Source organism: Apostichopus japonicus, chromosome 5 (genome assembly GCF_037975245.1).
Source record: "Apostichopus japonicus isolate 1M-3 chromosome 5, ASM3797524v1, whole genome shotgun sequence".
Lineage (NCBI taxonomy): Eukaryota > Metazoa > Echinodermata > Holothuroidea > Aspidochirotida > Stichopodidae > Apostichopus > Apostichopus japonicus.
In genome coordinates this window covers 10,632,397-10,649,038 of record NC_092565.1, presented here as the reverse complement: position 1 = coordinate 10,649,038, position 16,642 = coordinate 10,632,397, and the positions used below count along the sequence as shown (strand labels likewise).

Below are 16,642 nucleotides of genomic sequence, written 5' to 3'. Positions count from 1 at the left end.
CTAACTTTTGATATTGACTCCGTTTTCTTTTATCGGATAGCTACCCGATTTCTCTTCCGATTTTTATCGTTTTTCGTATTTTCGATGTGACGTCACTTCAGAATGTAGTCCGTTCCAGAACCCCTCAGGTTTGGAGTAGGTATTCGAATATTCCATTACATTCATTACATTCACCACCACAAACCTCACTCTTCGGCCTAAAATCGGAAAAATCAGACCGTATTCCGATAAAATATCTCTGTAGTGTGACCAGGCCTCTGTTGTGGAAAGGGTTTTGTCTGAATTCCCAATTTGGTGGGTATCGGGAGAGAACTTCAAAAAAACTGTACATAACAGTATTTAAGACGTGTAAAAGTAAGTGGGCCTGGCGTTATTTAAGATATAAAAAGATGAAAACAATCTTCTAATATTAAAACTTGTCTTATTTTTTGGTCCATGACACCAGGCCTCCCTGGAGCACCGGCCTACTGTTGCCACTGCACTCTACCCAACCATTCTCTCATCAACCATGAAAGAAAGCACAAGCCAAGTTAATATACCTCCTTGGGCAGATTAACTCATTTTAATAATGCAATGCTATTTACACAAGTGAAATATCAAGTTTTTATATTTTGTGTTAAAATGTCTACTTTGGATGTAATAATGAAAGGCTACTTCACTCCAAACCATGGTGTATGGCTAGGTACATCTACTTAGTATTACAAAGGTTTCATGCTTGTCTCGAAAAGTAAACAGTCTTCACAAATCCGATCTCACAGTAATGAAAGCAAATTGTCATTATAGTTCTGTGCAAAGGAATGTTATACTGCAGGAAATGAAACATGTTATTTAAGTATAAAGGGAATATGTGTAATTACTGAATGCAAGACCAGCTGCGTTTAATATTACACACGCCACACAATGCCTGATCCGTACAAATAAGCCACCGTTGAAAAGTGAATGTGTTAACCCACTGCGAGAAATGAATACTTATTAATTACTAGTTAATAATAATGCTCAAAGTACTGATAGAGAACTCACACACCCTATGCCTTATTCCTAAATCAAAAAGTGAATGCTGTTGTGTATTTGAAAACAACCAAATGCTCTAACATCTTAATGCTGCCAAACTTGCAGACAATAGAAACAGAAGCTGTGTATGATTACTATAAACCATGTAAACATTTAGCCTTTTCCCCAAAAACTTGTTTGTGACTTGCTACGTACGTCACATTATCAAAAATAAAATGAGTGTTGAGCCTTTAAAGCAAATTGAAAACATACATAGAAATCTCTGCATTCACATAGCTGCAAAATCCGTCTTGACGATCTGGGCAGAATTATACCCGGGTGCTCCCATCACACCACCACCTGTCAACGAGAGGGAAAGAGAAGCTATCAAAACACTAGCAAACAACAATATTCTTTCCATCCAGGTAATTGCAAGTATAATTTGATCAATAACATATGACATCTTTGTTGTCTAATGTCTATTATATGTCCCTAAAGTTATGCTGTATTGGCCCAAAATATGCTAGATACTCAAATATGGTCACCTTTGGTCAAAATTCTTAGACTGGTTTATTACAACCTTTGTAGGAAATTTTCATCAGTGGGACATTAAGTCATCTTGTGCGTTCCTTAAAATTGTCTGAGAACGATTTGGTGAGTAAAGACCTCAAGGAAAGTCCTTTTTGAAAACAATCATAGCGTGCTATAATTTGGGGCCTATACTGACTACCTTTAAGAGTGTGTATGCAATACTTGAATAGTTTGAAATATCCTGACAACAGTGAATAATAACCCTCTTTTGATCATGTATTATTTCGTTTATTTATATTTTCAGTACATTGCTTTTTATCTTAAGTAACAGCCATACTTAAAACACCTTGCACTGCCATGATATCAAGATGGAGGACATACTCCCCAGAGGCATCAAGAGTCACCTCACAACCAAAGGGGGGAACATTATGTCACTTTGGTGTCCCATATTCCACTCTTAAATTGCTCTCAATTTTATTATGGAAATAGGAATACATTTATCATCTTTATCCCATATTTATGTGTTCACTGGCCGACTTCCAGCCACAAACCGGCACAAACAACAAGATAAAAGTGATTTTGCAAGTCCCCATTTACACACCTTGGTGAAGAGAGGCAATGAAGGTTAACTGCCTTTTCCTGACCGGGGAATGGAACTTGCAATCCTTTGATTGCAAGTCCATTGCCTTTCCATTGTCCACCCGCCCTCCACGAGTTTCTACTCAATACCTCATTTTAAGATCATGTTATCATAAAACCAATAACAACCCTTACCTGGATGGGCTCCACTGCCACAGAGGTAAAGCCCTTTGACTGGGGTGCGGTAACTGGAACACCACGTGTATGGTCTGGCTAGGTACAGCTGATCCAGTGACAATGCCCCGTGGAAGATATTCTGTGATAACAATTGGGATTACATTCAACATTCTAACACACTTAGTTTCACTAAAAGTAAACATTCCACACTTAGCATACAGAGAAATGCCTCAATGGAGATGATGTTTCACTAATAGTAAACATCACACACTTAGCATACAGAGAAATGCCTCAGTGGAGATGATGTTTCACTAATAGTAAACATTACACACTTAGCATACAGAGAAATGCCTCAATGGAGATGATGTTTCACTAATAGTAAACATTACACACTTAGCACAGAGAGAAATGCCTCAATGGAGATGATGTTTCACTAATAGTAAACATTACACACTTAGCATACAGAGAAATGCCTCAATGGAGATGATGTTTCACTAATAGTAAACATTCCACACTTAGCATACAGAGAAATGCCTCAATGGAGATGATGTTTCACTAATAGTAAACATTACACACTTAGCATAGAGAGAAATGCCTCAATGGAAATGATGTTTCACTAATAGTAAACATTCCACACTTAGCATACAGAGAAATGCCTCAATGGAGATGATGTTTCACTAATAGTAAACATTACACACTTAGCATACAGAGAAATGCCTCAATGGAGATGATGTTTCACTAATTAGTAAACATTCCACACTTAGCATAGAGAGAAATGCCTTAATAAACATACACATAAACATATACACGTAAACATACACAAATTTAGGTAATGAGTTCATAATGAGGTCAAAGATTAGATGAGCAAAAAGACAAACAAAACATTCAAACAACGAGCAGCTGATATTGATGTCTTATTAATTTTTTTTAATTTCCTACCACAAGTAAAGGCAACCCCCTAACATATGCAAACTACCCTGTAGCATATCTATTTCATGTTTGGTTGCATAATGTGAAGTGCTCTGCTGAAGGCGGCATTAATAAGTTAGGATTGGTAACTTGTGGACTGTCGGAAATGTGCACCCTGCCCACTCGTGGTAGTATTGTCTTCATGAAACTCACTGACTTTGAAATCAAAGAAAGACTGCTGGACTTAAAATCCGAGCGGGAGAGCACTTTGACGAATTACCAACAACCTGCTTCCTGCCCCTTGCCTCCACCCTCCCTCCCTCTCCCTCCATCCCCCTCCCTCCCTTCCCCTCCCTCCCTCCCACTCCCTCCCTCCCTCCAGGGACAAAAAACTCCTTTAAGGCTACCACTCAGCAAGACTTTACAATGAGCATGTCCAAATGAAATTAAGTAACATATCTTATGCCAAATATTTCTATTAATGAATTGAACGATTACAAAAACGATAAAGAACTTACTCCTCCTGTTAAACCAAATATTCTCTCTAGTTCTGGTGGCGGTAGAATATCAGCACCCACAATACTGTCCTTAAATCCTGGAGCATACTGCTCGACCGCATCAAATACTAGAATACAGGAAGGAAAATAAACCAGATTAACTTTACATTAACACCATGTATGGTATTATAAGTTAACGGAGGAGACACAGACCCAAATATCATAATTAGTCTTATGTGATAGAAATAGCTGTCATGAACAACTTGCCCAAACAGGCTCTGTAAAGACAAACATTATTCCATTTGGGAGATATCACAGGTTTTATCACATCTTCACAGACAAGGCTGAAGACTTGATCAAGTCTAAATATGACATCATCAAGCTACAAGTGTTTCAAGTTTTTATATGCAAACGCAGAATCTAAAAATAGTAAACGTTAACACTGTTAACATTCTACCTTGAAAATATGAAAAGGTAAACAATGAGAAAGTAACAGCTTTCAGACCCTAATGGCAATGTGACATCACAGGTTTACAAAATGACCGCTCCCAGAAAAACAACCTTTAAACCAAATCGACAGCCAAGTAAACGTTCCAAATGTATCGCATTTTGAGAAGGAGAAAAAATCAACAAGAAGATTGTAAAAGGAGAGTAGAGCTTAAGAAGAACATGTGACATGATGACGTCACAGGACCACCTGATGTGATACTCTGGGATGGTTGATGGTTTAGCTAGTCAAATAAGGTTACAATCATTCAACTATATCTCAAGTTAAGGTAAAGTTATGGAGACGAGGTTATCAGTGCGGTGAGCTTCCCATCATCTGCCAACAGAATATCCTGTTAAGCAATTATGAGCACTCGATATGACAAACGGTAGAGGACCAGGCAAAGAATAAAACCACTCCCTCGTACCTATGTCAGCATAAGCTTTCTTGGTCTCCTCATCCCATTCTCTACCATTACTGAGATGGTAGGGTGTATACTGGGTGAAGAATGACAGCACATGGTGACCTTCTGGAGCCAGGGTGGGGTCAACGGTTGAAGGAATACAAAGTTCGATCATCGGTCTGAAAAAACGGTGATAAAATGAAGAGAAGAAGTATTCATCAATTCTTTGACTCAATTCGATTGTTTCTCGGTGTGCTGGTTATGAATATTAGCATTAAAAAACCACATAAATGAGAAAGTATATATTACATCATGCATCTATAACAATAGCAATATGACACACTCCTTGGATATAATAGTTTAACTAGTTATAGCAGTGTACCAACTATAATTGTGCCATTATTTTGTGCATAGCCACTGTATTATAAGTGCAGGCACTACAAACATGATAAATGGACCTACATTTATCAATAATCACAAACAGCAAACAGATTGTTGGAAATAGGTCTTAATGACCGCATCCCCACAAATTAGAAGTGTCACCTTCTGAGAAGCAGGTTTAATGAGGTCTTTTTGGATCTTCAGAAGTGGATTGTATCTTGATATCCTTCACTGTAAAATATTTTTCCTTTCCGAAAATTTATTTAAATATAAATCAATCTCTTCACCTTGCTAAGGAGAGATACCAAAGGTGATCCATTCACTGTCTTCTTTTGTGTTTTATTAGAAGGGAGTGTTGGGGGTGGGGAGGAGGTTGCGGGGGGGGGAATTAACTTGTGAGATATCAAAGGTTAAATTGCATATCAAAGGGCAGCTGTCATTATGTCCATTAAAGAGCTGCCACTGAGGAAACTAAGTACCGAAATGGTATTATGTAGTGTTAATCCAAGATTCAATACTTAAGTATTTAATTAAATGTCGTATTCAGTCACTAGTGGATACCATGACGATACCACAACAGAACAAGATTTTTCCTTCGCTGTGTGAGGGAGATCCCCCCCATTCAAAACAAGTCTTTTGCATATGTGGCAGAGGATGGTTAATTTTCTCATCCTATTATAAAGTTTTTTATTTGTGTTCACTCACCTCTTCGGGAGTTCCCCGGCCATTGCACTGGAGTAAGCCTCGTTAATCATGTTCATGGACTCACAGTTCAGATGAATCGTACAGGAGTGGTGAGGGCCGGGCACATTTTCACTGACGTTCGGCAGAGCTGTAAAGTTCGGCAGCTTATTCACAGCAACTTTTAAGAAGGAAAGGAGCAATTATTTGACCATAAAATGTACAACCAGGCCAATATATATTTACTTGCTCATTGGTCATGCAATTATTGACCTGTGAAGTTAGCATAGATAAATTTCAATTCTAGTGGAAGTCGACTTTTTAGATCTTCTCTAAAATACTGGTTGGGTTGTGCAATTTGAATTTGTTTAGCAACACCTTAAAGTTGTCCCGTAAGTGTGATGCATGATATAATAACTGATAGAGAGTTCATACTTTGATATTAGTTGATCAATACCCACGCTGGGTTTGATTCTTTCAGTGACATTCACATACCAAGTATGTGATTCACCAACCATACATCTATTTAGTATATTTAGCCAGGTTTTCAAAATTTGACAATTTGCTGATCTCCACCAAGAGGTATCAACATACAAATAAAGGATCATCATTAATAAAAATTTCACAAAGTTTCCCTAATTTGGCCACTAACGATCACAAATGGCCTTTGACCTCAAGCAACCAAGAATTTGATAATTAGTGAAATCTGCATAAACGAGTATGAAGTTCGTGTAGGCTCTGCATGGTGATTATCACAACACGTACCCACGAATACATATATGCCATCACCATTGTAAGGAATCCATAAGCCAGATGCCAGTCAGCAATTTCTTTTATACCTGTCAATACTACAGGACTGCTCTGACTATATTTTCAACTTTTGTTTCAAACTTGAAACCTTTCTTCAAGCTTACCATTAATCTTTGTTACAGGGGATGTAGAGTCAAATCCCTTCAAATCCTGAACCAGCTCTGCAGGGATTAGACCAGTGGGTAAGAGGTCCACGAAGGTCACCTTAGGGGTAGCATTGGACAGGACAGCTTTGCTTCTGATTTCGGTGCCATCCTCAAGAACGACTCCACAGACTTTCTTGTCAGAATCAGAGAGGAGAGAGCTGACAGTCTGTAACAAGAAACAGACAAATAAAACTGAGAGAGGTAATATGGCCATTTCAGATTTTTGGACAGAGGGAGGTTGTTGGAAACAGTTTGTTTGCTTGCAGAAAAAATATGTGGGGGGGAGGGCGAAATAATGACAGACAATGCAGTCAATTTGTTTTTCACACGAGATGACTTGAAACCAAAGAACTTAGAGAATAGATAATTTAAAAAAAAATACAATTAATGAGAAGAGCAAACCTCACCCACACACCATCCCCCTTCCAAGTTGAGAAATAAAGACCTAAATTATATCCCTGAGACCCACACTACTCCAGAGTCTTCCCAGTGTCAGTGCACAATATAGCAATTCATCTTTTTGTTTATGCCAAAATGACTACCACCTATGGCATTTTCTCCTATTCATCAGCCCCTCCCCCCACCCCCTCTTCTCCCCCATTCCTCCAACAGTTTAGAATGTCTCATGTGAGAGTTGACTAAGTAATACACAGGAGAGGAGACATGGTTTTGGAAAGATGAGCATTGCTTTACTAGGGAGGTTTAACAAAGTAAAAAAGACATCATATAGAAAACAATATTTCCGGTGCTCCTAAATGAAACTCTCTTTCGACTTAAGCCTTAAAATGCAATGTCATTGAATAGTTTATTGATATTTACAGGGCCTAGCAGATACTAGCTGTTCAAAGGATGCAAGAGAAATGGAGAAGAAAAATTTACAGAATATTATTTGTTATTTGAGTTAAGCATACCCAACTACTTTCTTTGTCCTACAAGACTGAGATATTCATGACGAACAACATCACTAAAACTAGGTAAAATATCTAAGTTTTTCATTTTTCATCTTTCCACATTTAAATGGTGATACCGAGCAGCAGTATTACTTCTGAAACCAATGGCTATATCTGCAACATTTGCAAATTACATTTCTACCAAAGAAAATGAACAAAGTGACACTAAAAAAAAGTGATTCAATGTTTTCTCTTTTTCACAAACCTAACAAAACAAGCAATAGTGACTCTGTGATTATGTATAGTGGCCTCTATGATAGGTCCTTAAGGGAATGGAATTATTCTTAGCTGTGTGAGGCAAGTTGCTCATCGTAAGCAGGTCTGTCACATGTGCCAAATGTGGAATGTATTCTTCACTTTCAAGCTAAGCTGTACATAGAAAATGAAAGTACTTTTACCTTATTAGTCAAGATGGTAGCTCCATGCTCTAGGGCAGCTTCACTGATGCACCTTGATACGGAACCCATTCCACCCTCCGCAAAACCCCATGCACCCTTCTCACCATCAATCTGGCCCATCACATGATGTAGCAGTACATAACTGACAAAAAGAAACATACAAAATATAACTGTAATATTTACAAAAAAAAACTATGGTTGCCCGACAGTTGAACCCATCCAGTCTCAGTTGCAACTGACATAAAGTAATACTTCTCCGATGACAGTAAAACTGCAGCTAATGTAAATGCAGAAACCCCCAGGGCACAGTACTCGGTAAAGGGAATCCTGTCATGGCGTAGTTATGATCGTCATCACAGCTTCCCACATTTTACCTTTACACCCTATTAAGGTTACTGTTGAGGTAAATTCAATGCATCCATATATAATCCAGCTTGATACTGTAGCTTTTGACCAGTTTGCTCAGTGGAGTAATTTCCATCAGCAAAGAATTGCTTTGCATTCCCTAATATCCTTTCAAAGTCAAATTTAGCTGATGTTGTATGACTTGGCAGAGAATATATTGAGAAGACTTGCAATGACCACGGTTCATCACCTCTCCATTTTCACTGATATCACCTCTCCATTTTTGTCTTCTTCCATGTTACCTTATAGGGTGAATCTAACTAAATCCCCCCCCCCAACTCCTCTTGTATTAATCACCAACAGTACCATTAAAAAAACTGGTACTATTGCATAATGCAAAAGCAACTAGATGTTTTCAAGAGAGATTCTATCAAAGGCCTTTTTAAATTTTTGTTTTGACATTCTCTGACAATTTAATCGACCGTCAGTTTCAAACATTTCCCTTTAAAAGTAAGGGTACATACCCACTGCCTGGTTGATCCGGTGTCAACATTGCTCCGATAACAGAGTCTGTGGCGATAGTAGCCTTGAGTGGCTCGGACTCGAACCATCGATCGAGGATCTGTTCAGAATTGAGAATAGTATACATTGGCCGTCTCTGACGATATTACTACGTACCATAACATACGATTAAAGAATAAAGTGGGAAGCAAAGACAAATTTGGAAAGATATGAAGAAATCGTGACAGAGGTTGACCTCCATTAATTGTCTCGGTTGACGAAGCGTTGAAACTGCCCACCATGTGAGCGGTAATGGTTCGGAACCTGCTCTAAACGAAAAGTTCCTTGCTATTGTACCTAACTTACTATCTTGACAATATACAAATGCTAGACAATGCAGGATTAATGGCCCTAAGGACACACATGGAAGCCAGATGGACATGAATGCAATGGAATGCCACCAAACTTCACTTTACACAAGATTCACTGAATGTAGCAAAAAATGTTCGTACAAATAATTCCGGTGGTATACGATCGTGAAGCTTTACAATAGTTCAGCTAAACAGTCAATGGCGATTTTAACAAGTTAACAACTTCCGCCCCAATTCTTATATATATGAATGGGAGAGTAATATGTAACATATATATATTGACAAGAGTCACTGCATTGCAAACAAAACCATTTGAATGATAGCATCATGATCTAACCAAGAAACGATCATCATTAAGCCTGACACACCAGACCTTCTTTTTCTGTCAGTAAACAGAGCATTACAATTTAATATACGTCATATTATAAAACTTTGATTTAAAAATGCTATTGCAAATTGAGGCTATATCATGGGATTCAACTTTTGACCAACTTACCTTCTTTGCTGGAGCAGTTAGTATTTCATAAAATGTTGGAATATCTTTCCCAAGAGCCAGACCTTTTATAGTGAAAAGGAGATGATGGTAAGTTGTCAATGGTTAAGGCCTCCATTTATCAATCAAATACATTTGAAACAAACACTGACATTCGCATAAAGGCTGACTAACAGTTTAACATTTAAGGACTGCATGATCTTCGAGAGAAACTTGCATGGTGTGAAATATTATGAACATGCTTTGAGCTGACATAAAAAGAGATGAAGGGTTTTAGTTTAGCAGTAAAACTTCCAAAGGGTCTTCAGAAAATAAGCAAAACAGATGATTATGAATGTCTTGCAATATGATATTACATTTTAAGCAGCATTGGTACCCAGTAAGGACATGTTGATTTGTTTATAATTGGGAGCATCACATATACAGGTAAATGGCTCAATTGGTAGAATTAACTTGATATTACACAAGGTTTTAATCCCGTCCAAGTTAATCTTTGAAGCCTTTACAAACTGACTGATAATATCTCTGACATTTTCCTGCTGTTGATTAATCACGGTTAAATATTTTATCAGGACACTTAACTACCTCTTATCATTATCTATATATAACTGAAGGGCGATCCAACATTGATATTCATAAGGGGAAAATACTACGGCTTTCAAAATCATAATCCGTAAGAAAAGAGTATGTGAGAGTCCAATAAAATTTCATTGACGAGTCTCAGATGTTTAAAGGGTCATTTAATGACCAAAATTTCCCAATTTTTCCTTATTGAATTTCCTATTTTCCATTTATGAATGTCCAACATGGACATTCATAAGAGAAAATACCACCACTTTCAAAATCATAATACAGTACATAAGAAAAGAGTATGTGAGAGTCCAATAAAATTTCATAGACGAGTCACAGATGCTTATACGGTAATTTCTCTAAAACTGGCAGTGGTATAGAAATCCAATGTTATCTATGATATATAAAAATTAATGATGTGCCTAAAGTCATCCTTCAAGAAAGCTGAAGACATAAACTATTAACAAAGGATGTACACATTCCATGTTTTAACCTGTTTGCGTTAATGTTTTCAGGGCTGGTAAGGCCTTCAACCTCTTTCGGAGTGTCCCCTCGGTGAGGGTTTGAATATCTACTGGGCTCATGTCAAGTAATGGTTCGATTGCCTCGCCGAGCTTGGCTATATATTTTTCGTACTCTGGAAACGCCTGTGAATAAATTTAATCATGAAAACTTTGCAAACAATCAACAAGATAGTATTAAATTAACAAAACCTTAACAATTTAACCAGTGTTGATAGAACACCCAAAGTCACAAGATGTCTAATAAATCAGAATGCATATCACGGGAGAGGAATTTCTAGAAGTAAATCAACAGAGAAATTTTAAAATTAACACACAGTTTCCAACAAGATAATTAAGCAACACATTAATTGTTTGTTATAGTGAAGAATAGGAGTACATTTACATTTTCTGGAGTACATTAATGCAACTTTCAAAACCATTTAACAAATCTTGGCTTATGCATATGAAATGAAACAGCCAAATAAATCTTATCAGCTAGTATAGAGACCAAAAAGTATTAGGACTCTGGCCAACTAGGTTAAATGCTTATGTTCGGTATGTTTCTTTATCACTCAATTTTCAAGTGTAAAGCATGGCCACACACTGACTTAACGAGACCCGACTTAACTCGACGGTTGTTTGAGACCAAGTTTTTCGATCAGCTGGGTAGATAAGTAATCATCCTGAATGATTGATGAGAACACATTATGACTGTTCTCTCTCTATAGACAGTGCTCGTTTGTTTTACCAATTATTGGTTCTGTTTCATACAACTGCAGTTTTAGTACTGAACGGCCAGCACATTGCCGAATGTTGTCTTGTGGACTGAGGCCAATGCAACTACAAAATTGCCAGGGCAAAACTTGATCATTAGTAGCCTTATTGCACATGCACACCGCCTTACTATCCTCTTGTGATTTAAACCTGTCTGGAGGAACAAAATATCACTTTTGCAAGATCTCTTTGCAAGGAGTTGAATAAATGGTTTTGAGAAGATGAAAAATTGCATGACTCTTTATCATCTTTATATTCACCTCTGCATCTTTTTTAGAAAATTTAGCAATCTGTTGATATGTACTTTCGTGATCCTTTCCCAGTAGTAGAGACCTTGGACGACCATTCTGACCTGGTTCCTCAAGAAGGGGTGTAAAGGCAAAATGTGGTCTGGTGTAAACCTTCAGCCCCCTTTTCTGTAGAAAAAAAAAAAAATTGCTAAGTAATGCTAGAGTTTAATATAAAAGGTACAAGCTACAATCAAGTTCTCATTGGAATTTTAAACATATGCCAGTTACTGTACTTGAAGGCTTATGAGAGCAGCCCAACAATATTTGCTGGCAACTTACATTTAAAATTGCTACTTGAATTGCTCTCAGAGCCCAATTCAATATCTGAGAAGAGAAAATATATTATTGTTTTGGTTATATCCATGTCTATAGATGTAAATTATAAAATTCAGTGCACACAGTTGACAATACATACCTTGAGTTCAAGATCTTTGTAGATATGAGGACGAAGCAAGCTGAGAACGTAAGAACATCTAGAAAACTTGTACCCTGAATGAGAATGAAACAAAGAGACAGATTTCATTACTTCTCAATGTGACTCTCCAACGTAATCCACCGAGGGCGCTGTCACTTCAATTCCTTACGCGAGTAATCTGTACTCTTCGCAGAACTCTGGATCGAATTAATATGATCAAGCTTAAGCGCACGTTTTCTTAGTCTTCGCTGCTATCATGTTAAATTTACTGCCGCTGGAATCAACCTTTAAACACATATTGATCCACAAACACTCCCCTTCCATATAGGACAGAACTTTGTTATATATCCAGCTATCTGTACGTACACATCAAAGTGTTGGAATCATTTCACTCTGAAGCACTAACCTGGAATGATTTCCTCTGTGACAGCTGCACCACCAATGATATGTCTCCTCTCCAGTACGAGAGTCTGTAATCCGGCCATTTGTAAATAAGCAGACTGAAAAATGCAAAAACCAGTATATTGAAACAATGTTGCATCACTCAAAAGGATATTCTGTGGTGGCTGAAGTCGATTAACTTCACGTAATCGTTGGACATGCTCTGCATCTTGAAAGGGTCAAAACCACACATCCAGCTATATAGCATTTAATATGGCAAAAGTAAAAAATGTAATTTTTTCAAGATTAGGCGGTACTTTGTGAATTCATCTTGCAGCAGCAGAGTGAATGAGGTTATCGTAGCAATTGAGCTAACAAACTCTTTGTTTTTACATTTGAATATTTAAATCACTTTATCCAAAGAGGAATATCATATTTCAACAACCAAAAAATGATATTGGTTCTCTACCAGGTTGGAAACAATACCACTAACTGCAAATGGATGAAACTTGGGATACTGTTAAATAACAGAACGCATTTGACCATTATCTTCCCTTCACCCTTACCCTAAGTTCACCTTTACAATCCCTTAGCTAGTAGCACAGACAGGAAATCCTCCCACTGTACATGACACTTTGACCTCCACAGAAAATCTCTACAACAGAAACACTACACCTGCCTTTGCACCTTATATCAGATCTCTACCAATAAAGTAACCTTCAGTATGATCATGGCACTCCCAATGATGTCATAGTGTGGTCATTTCGTAGTAGTTTAAACCTCTGACCCTTCAGGAGAAAGGTAAATATGTGGACAGAGTAACTTCCTGTCCCATAGCCTCTGTAATCCATTGTCAAGGAGTATATAAGATGAAACTTGAACCGATTGTATTCAGAGTGGTTCGACCTGCAGGAGCCGTGCTTTGCACAGCTCAATTCAAGCTTGATTCCCTCCTGACATATTCATTGTATTCAGTAGTAGATATCTATAGCCAGATGAAGAGCTTATTTTCACTGTTTAATTCAACTTTTTGTTTGTGTCCTTATTTCTTGTTCACATACCGCTGTGACACTGTTAACGTCTGAAACTCACACAACAGGACACTTTTACCCCCCCCCCCCACCTGATTTGAACAGTATGTATGCTCTGTAGCTTTTCTAAAATTGTTTCAAAATAGGTAGTGAATGTCCTCCCCCCCCCCCTTTTTGTTTTCTTCAATTGATTGTGCTCATATGCAAATTAAGGATGGCATCTTTTTCAGTTCTTTGAACAGACAAATTAAATTGACAATTATTTCACATCAGTGCCTAATTAAGTTTCCCTAAGGTTTTTATAAGCACGTCTCAGTTTTTCCGCAGTTGTTTAAAATGTTGCCTCAAGCAGAATAAATGCTGCACCAGTTACTAAAATGCTTGCTTGCAATCTCTCTTTCATTTTTTGTCTTTTCCTACTTGTGGGGAGAAGAGTGTTTGCAAATTTAGGCATCCACTCCATCCCTTTGACAGATGAAAATGCTCGCTACAACTGCAGGACTGATACGCTTGCTGGTGATAGTAATTATTTAAGGAAACTTACAGCAACCAGGCCATTATGGCCAGCTCCTACGATGATCACATCGTAGTCTTTGGTCAAAGGATCTCCACCCGATGCCGGACGGCATTGTTGTAGCCAGGGTAATCTCAAATACCAATAAGGTTTACCAAGGGATTTCACTGTTCTGATTTTGTTTCCTGCAAAAGATAGGGAAAAATTGACTGGGAATTATTCAATTCATTTTCAAAATCTTTTTTATTAACATACGTACTGCCAATTAATATGGCTTTTCCTAAAAGAAATTTAAGTCCATTATGTCACAGATAAATAGGTTACCAATTTTGACCTGTTTTTGAGACCACTTAGGAACACAGATAGATAATCTCTGCAGGTAATAATTTATCCTGTATATTGCATTGCGAAACGATCAAATTGGTCTGCAAGTCCTAAGATGCCACATACAGTAGTATCTATACAGTATTTTAAAGGGACAAAAAAACAGTTCCTTCAAACCTGCTACACAAAATTTGAACATTAATTATTCCCTGCCATACCTTCGCAATACTACTGTATACTTAAGGCTTTAACTTAGAACTATATATTTGCCTAGAACCTCTACCTCAGAACTCTTGTTGTGAAATATTATGCCCTTGCAAGCTCTGAGCATTTTTCTTACCGAAGAGAATCTTTTGTACCGTAAACGGAAGATACTTCATTTGTAAGAATGATGCAAACACTAAATTATTGCCAGAAAACAGATTTCTCAAAAAGCATCATAATACAGTAAGTTACAACTTAACAGGCATGCATGGTAAACAAATATTAAAATGTCATCCAATGTCGCATTTGAAGCCACCGTCTGGATACTGAGACATATAACTAGACACTACAAACAATGTTGCAAATTTGTATCTACTTTTGCCAGGTATAGGCCTACTTCAACTTTTCCACATCTTTATCTTAATTAATTGCACCACATTCTTCAGCACACACACACATCAGCTGGGCATATCTGTAGGACCCAAAGTAGTTTTGCCATCAGCATGCATGATTTACTTCTCCTTTACTAATTTTGCCTAAGTTTACCAATACTTGTTGGCCCAGCTAAGCCTATACTTTATTTAAGTTTGGTGTCAATGGGCTGGTTTAAGTTACTAATAACATCAAATTTTTGCCAATAATTTGGATTACCCTCCACTTCCCCCACTCCAGAGAACAGTTCTCTTATAGTAGTGGACTGGGCCCAGTTAGTAAGCATGACTGCCATGAGGTAAAGTAGGATGGTGACTTCGAAGTTCGGCCACTTAAGACTTAAAACACCCCAAAACTAAATCTTCTGGTAATAAATCATTTGAAAATATACTTGATATGGTGGGAGAATTTTGTTATAGTACGATACACGACCAAACTTTCTTTCCTGCAAACTGTTTTCACGTTGTTTTCCAAGAAGATTCTTCGTGATTGTGGAACTGGTATTTCTTGCTAGAGTATTGCGAAGTTCGGACACGCAACCCACAGTGTGGCGCTGGTAAAAATTGGTGGCGCTGTTGCTCTTTCAGTCATTATAACAGACTTCATAGATCTTCGTCATTTTATTGACAAATATGTAAGTAATTTCTTGCACACGGGTCATTTTGGAGATAAAATAACTGTAGCTTCGTACTTTTTGGTGAAATTTGGCTCTTCCTGTAGGTTTTCATGGTGAAAATCGTGTATTTCTTAGGGTGCCCGAACTTCGCAGTATGGCGAACTTCGCAATACTGACTATACCACATGCCAAAAGCCTGACTAGCCTAGGTTTATGGAAAGATCTAGGCCTAGGCCTAACCCTCAGTTAAATTAGGCCAAACTTATGGTTGCCATCCGTTTCTTACCTAACGAGGCCATTTCCTACTGCAAATACTAACTAGGCTATATCGAATTAGTTACTGGATCCCGCGGGAGCAATTTGCTGAGACTAACTTCGTCCCACTGTTTTTAGCACTAGCCGAGCTCATCAATGGACGACCTAGTCTAGCCTACTCCGGAGGTATAGGCCTCTTCAAGTTCAACTTGCTTGCTTTTCGTTCTTTCGAGGGGCAAAAAGGCCCAGTGTTGCCATCCGCCAATGTTTACAAAGTCCTTTGCGCACCAACCTGAAGCTATCCCAGGTCGAGCTATCCCAGGTCGAGCTATCCCAGGTCGAGCTATCCCAGGTCGAGCTATCCCAGGTCGAGCTATCCCAGGTCGAGCTATCCCAGGTCGAGCTATCCCAGGTCGAGCTATCCCAGGTCGAGCTATCCCAGGTCGAGCTATCCCAGGTCGAGCTATCCCAGGTCGAGCTATCCCAGGTCGAGCTATCCCAGGTCGAGCTATCCCAGGTCGAGCTATCCCAGGTCGAGCTATCCCAGGTCGAGCTATCCCAGGTCGAGCTATCCCAGGTCGAGCTATCCCAGGTCGAGCTATCCCAGGTCGAGCTATCCCAGGTCGAGCTATCCCAGGTCGAGCTATCCCAGGTCGAGCTATCCCGGATTCATCCCAGGATTCA

General features: G+C 38.4%; 1 protein-coding gene across 2 annotated transcripts; it reads right to left on the bottom strand.

The window, feature by feature from the left end:
- Window positions 1-55: 55 nt before the first annotated feature.
- On the bottom strand, window positions 56-16,226 carry LOC139967629 (pyridine nucleotide-disulfide oxidoreductase domain-containing protein 2-like). Of its 2 annotated transcripts, none has more exons than XM_071971598.1 (15): window positions 15,990-16,226; window positions 14,158-14,312; window positions 12,608-12,701; window positions 12,202-12,275; window positions 11,757-11,912; window positions 10,713-10,866; window positions 9,653-9,714; window positions 8,809-8,906; window positions 7,940-8,081; window positions 6,550-6,757; window positions 5,660-5,816; window positions 4,598-4,752; window positions 3,705-3,811; window positions 2,296-2,416; window positions 56-1,350 (listed from the first exon to the last, which is right to left on the bottom strand). In XM_071971598.1, the coding sequence occupies exons 1-15, from the start codon at window positions 16,000-16,002 to the stop codon at window positions 1,280-1,282; spliced, it is 1,767 nt and encodes a 588-aa protein (XP_071827699.1). In that variant the 5' UTR covers window positions 16,003-16,226; the 3' UTR covers window positions 56-1,279. The 2 variants fall into 2 exon arrangements, with proteins under 2 accessions (XP_071827699.1, XP_071827700.1); XM_071971599.1 differs by lacking the exon at window positions 15,990-16,226 and adding an exon at window positions 15,479-15,836.
- Between the last annotated feature and the right edge of the window lie 416 nt (window positions 16,227-16,642).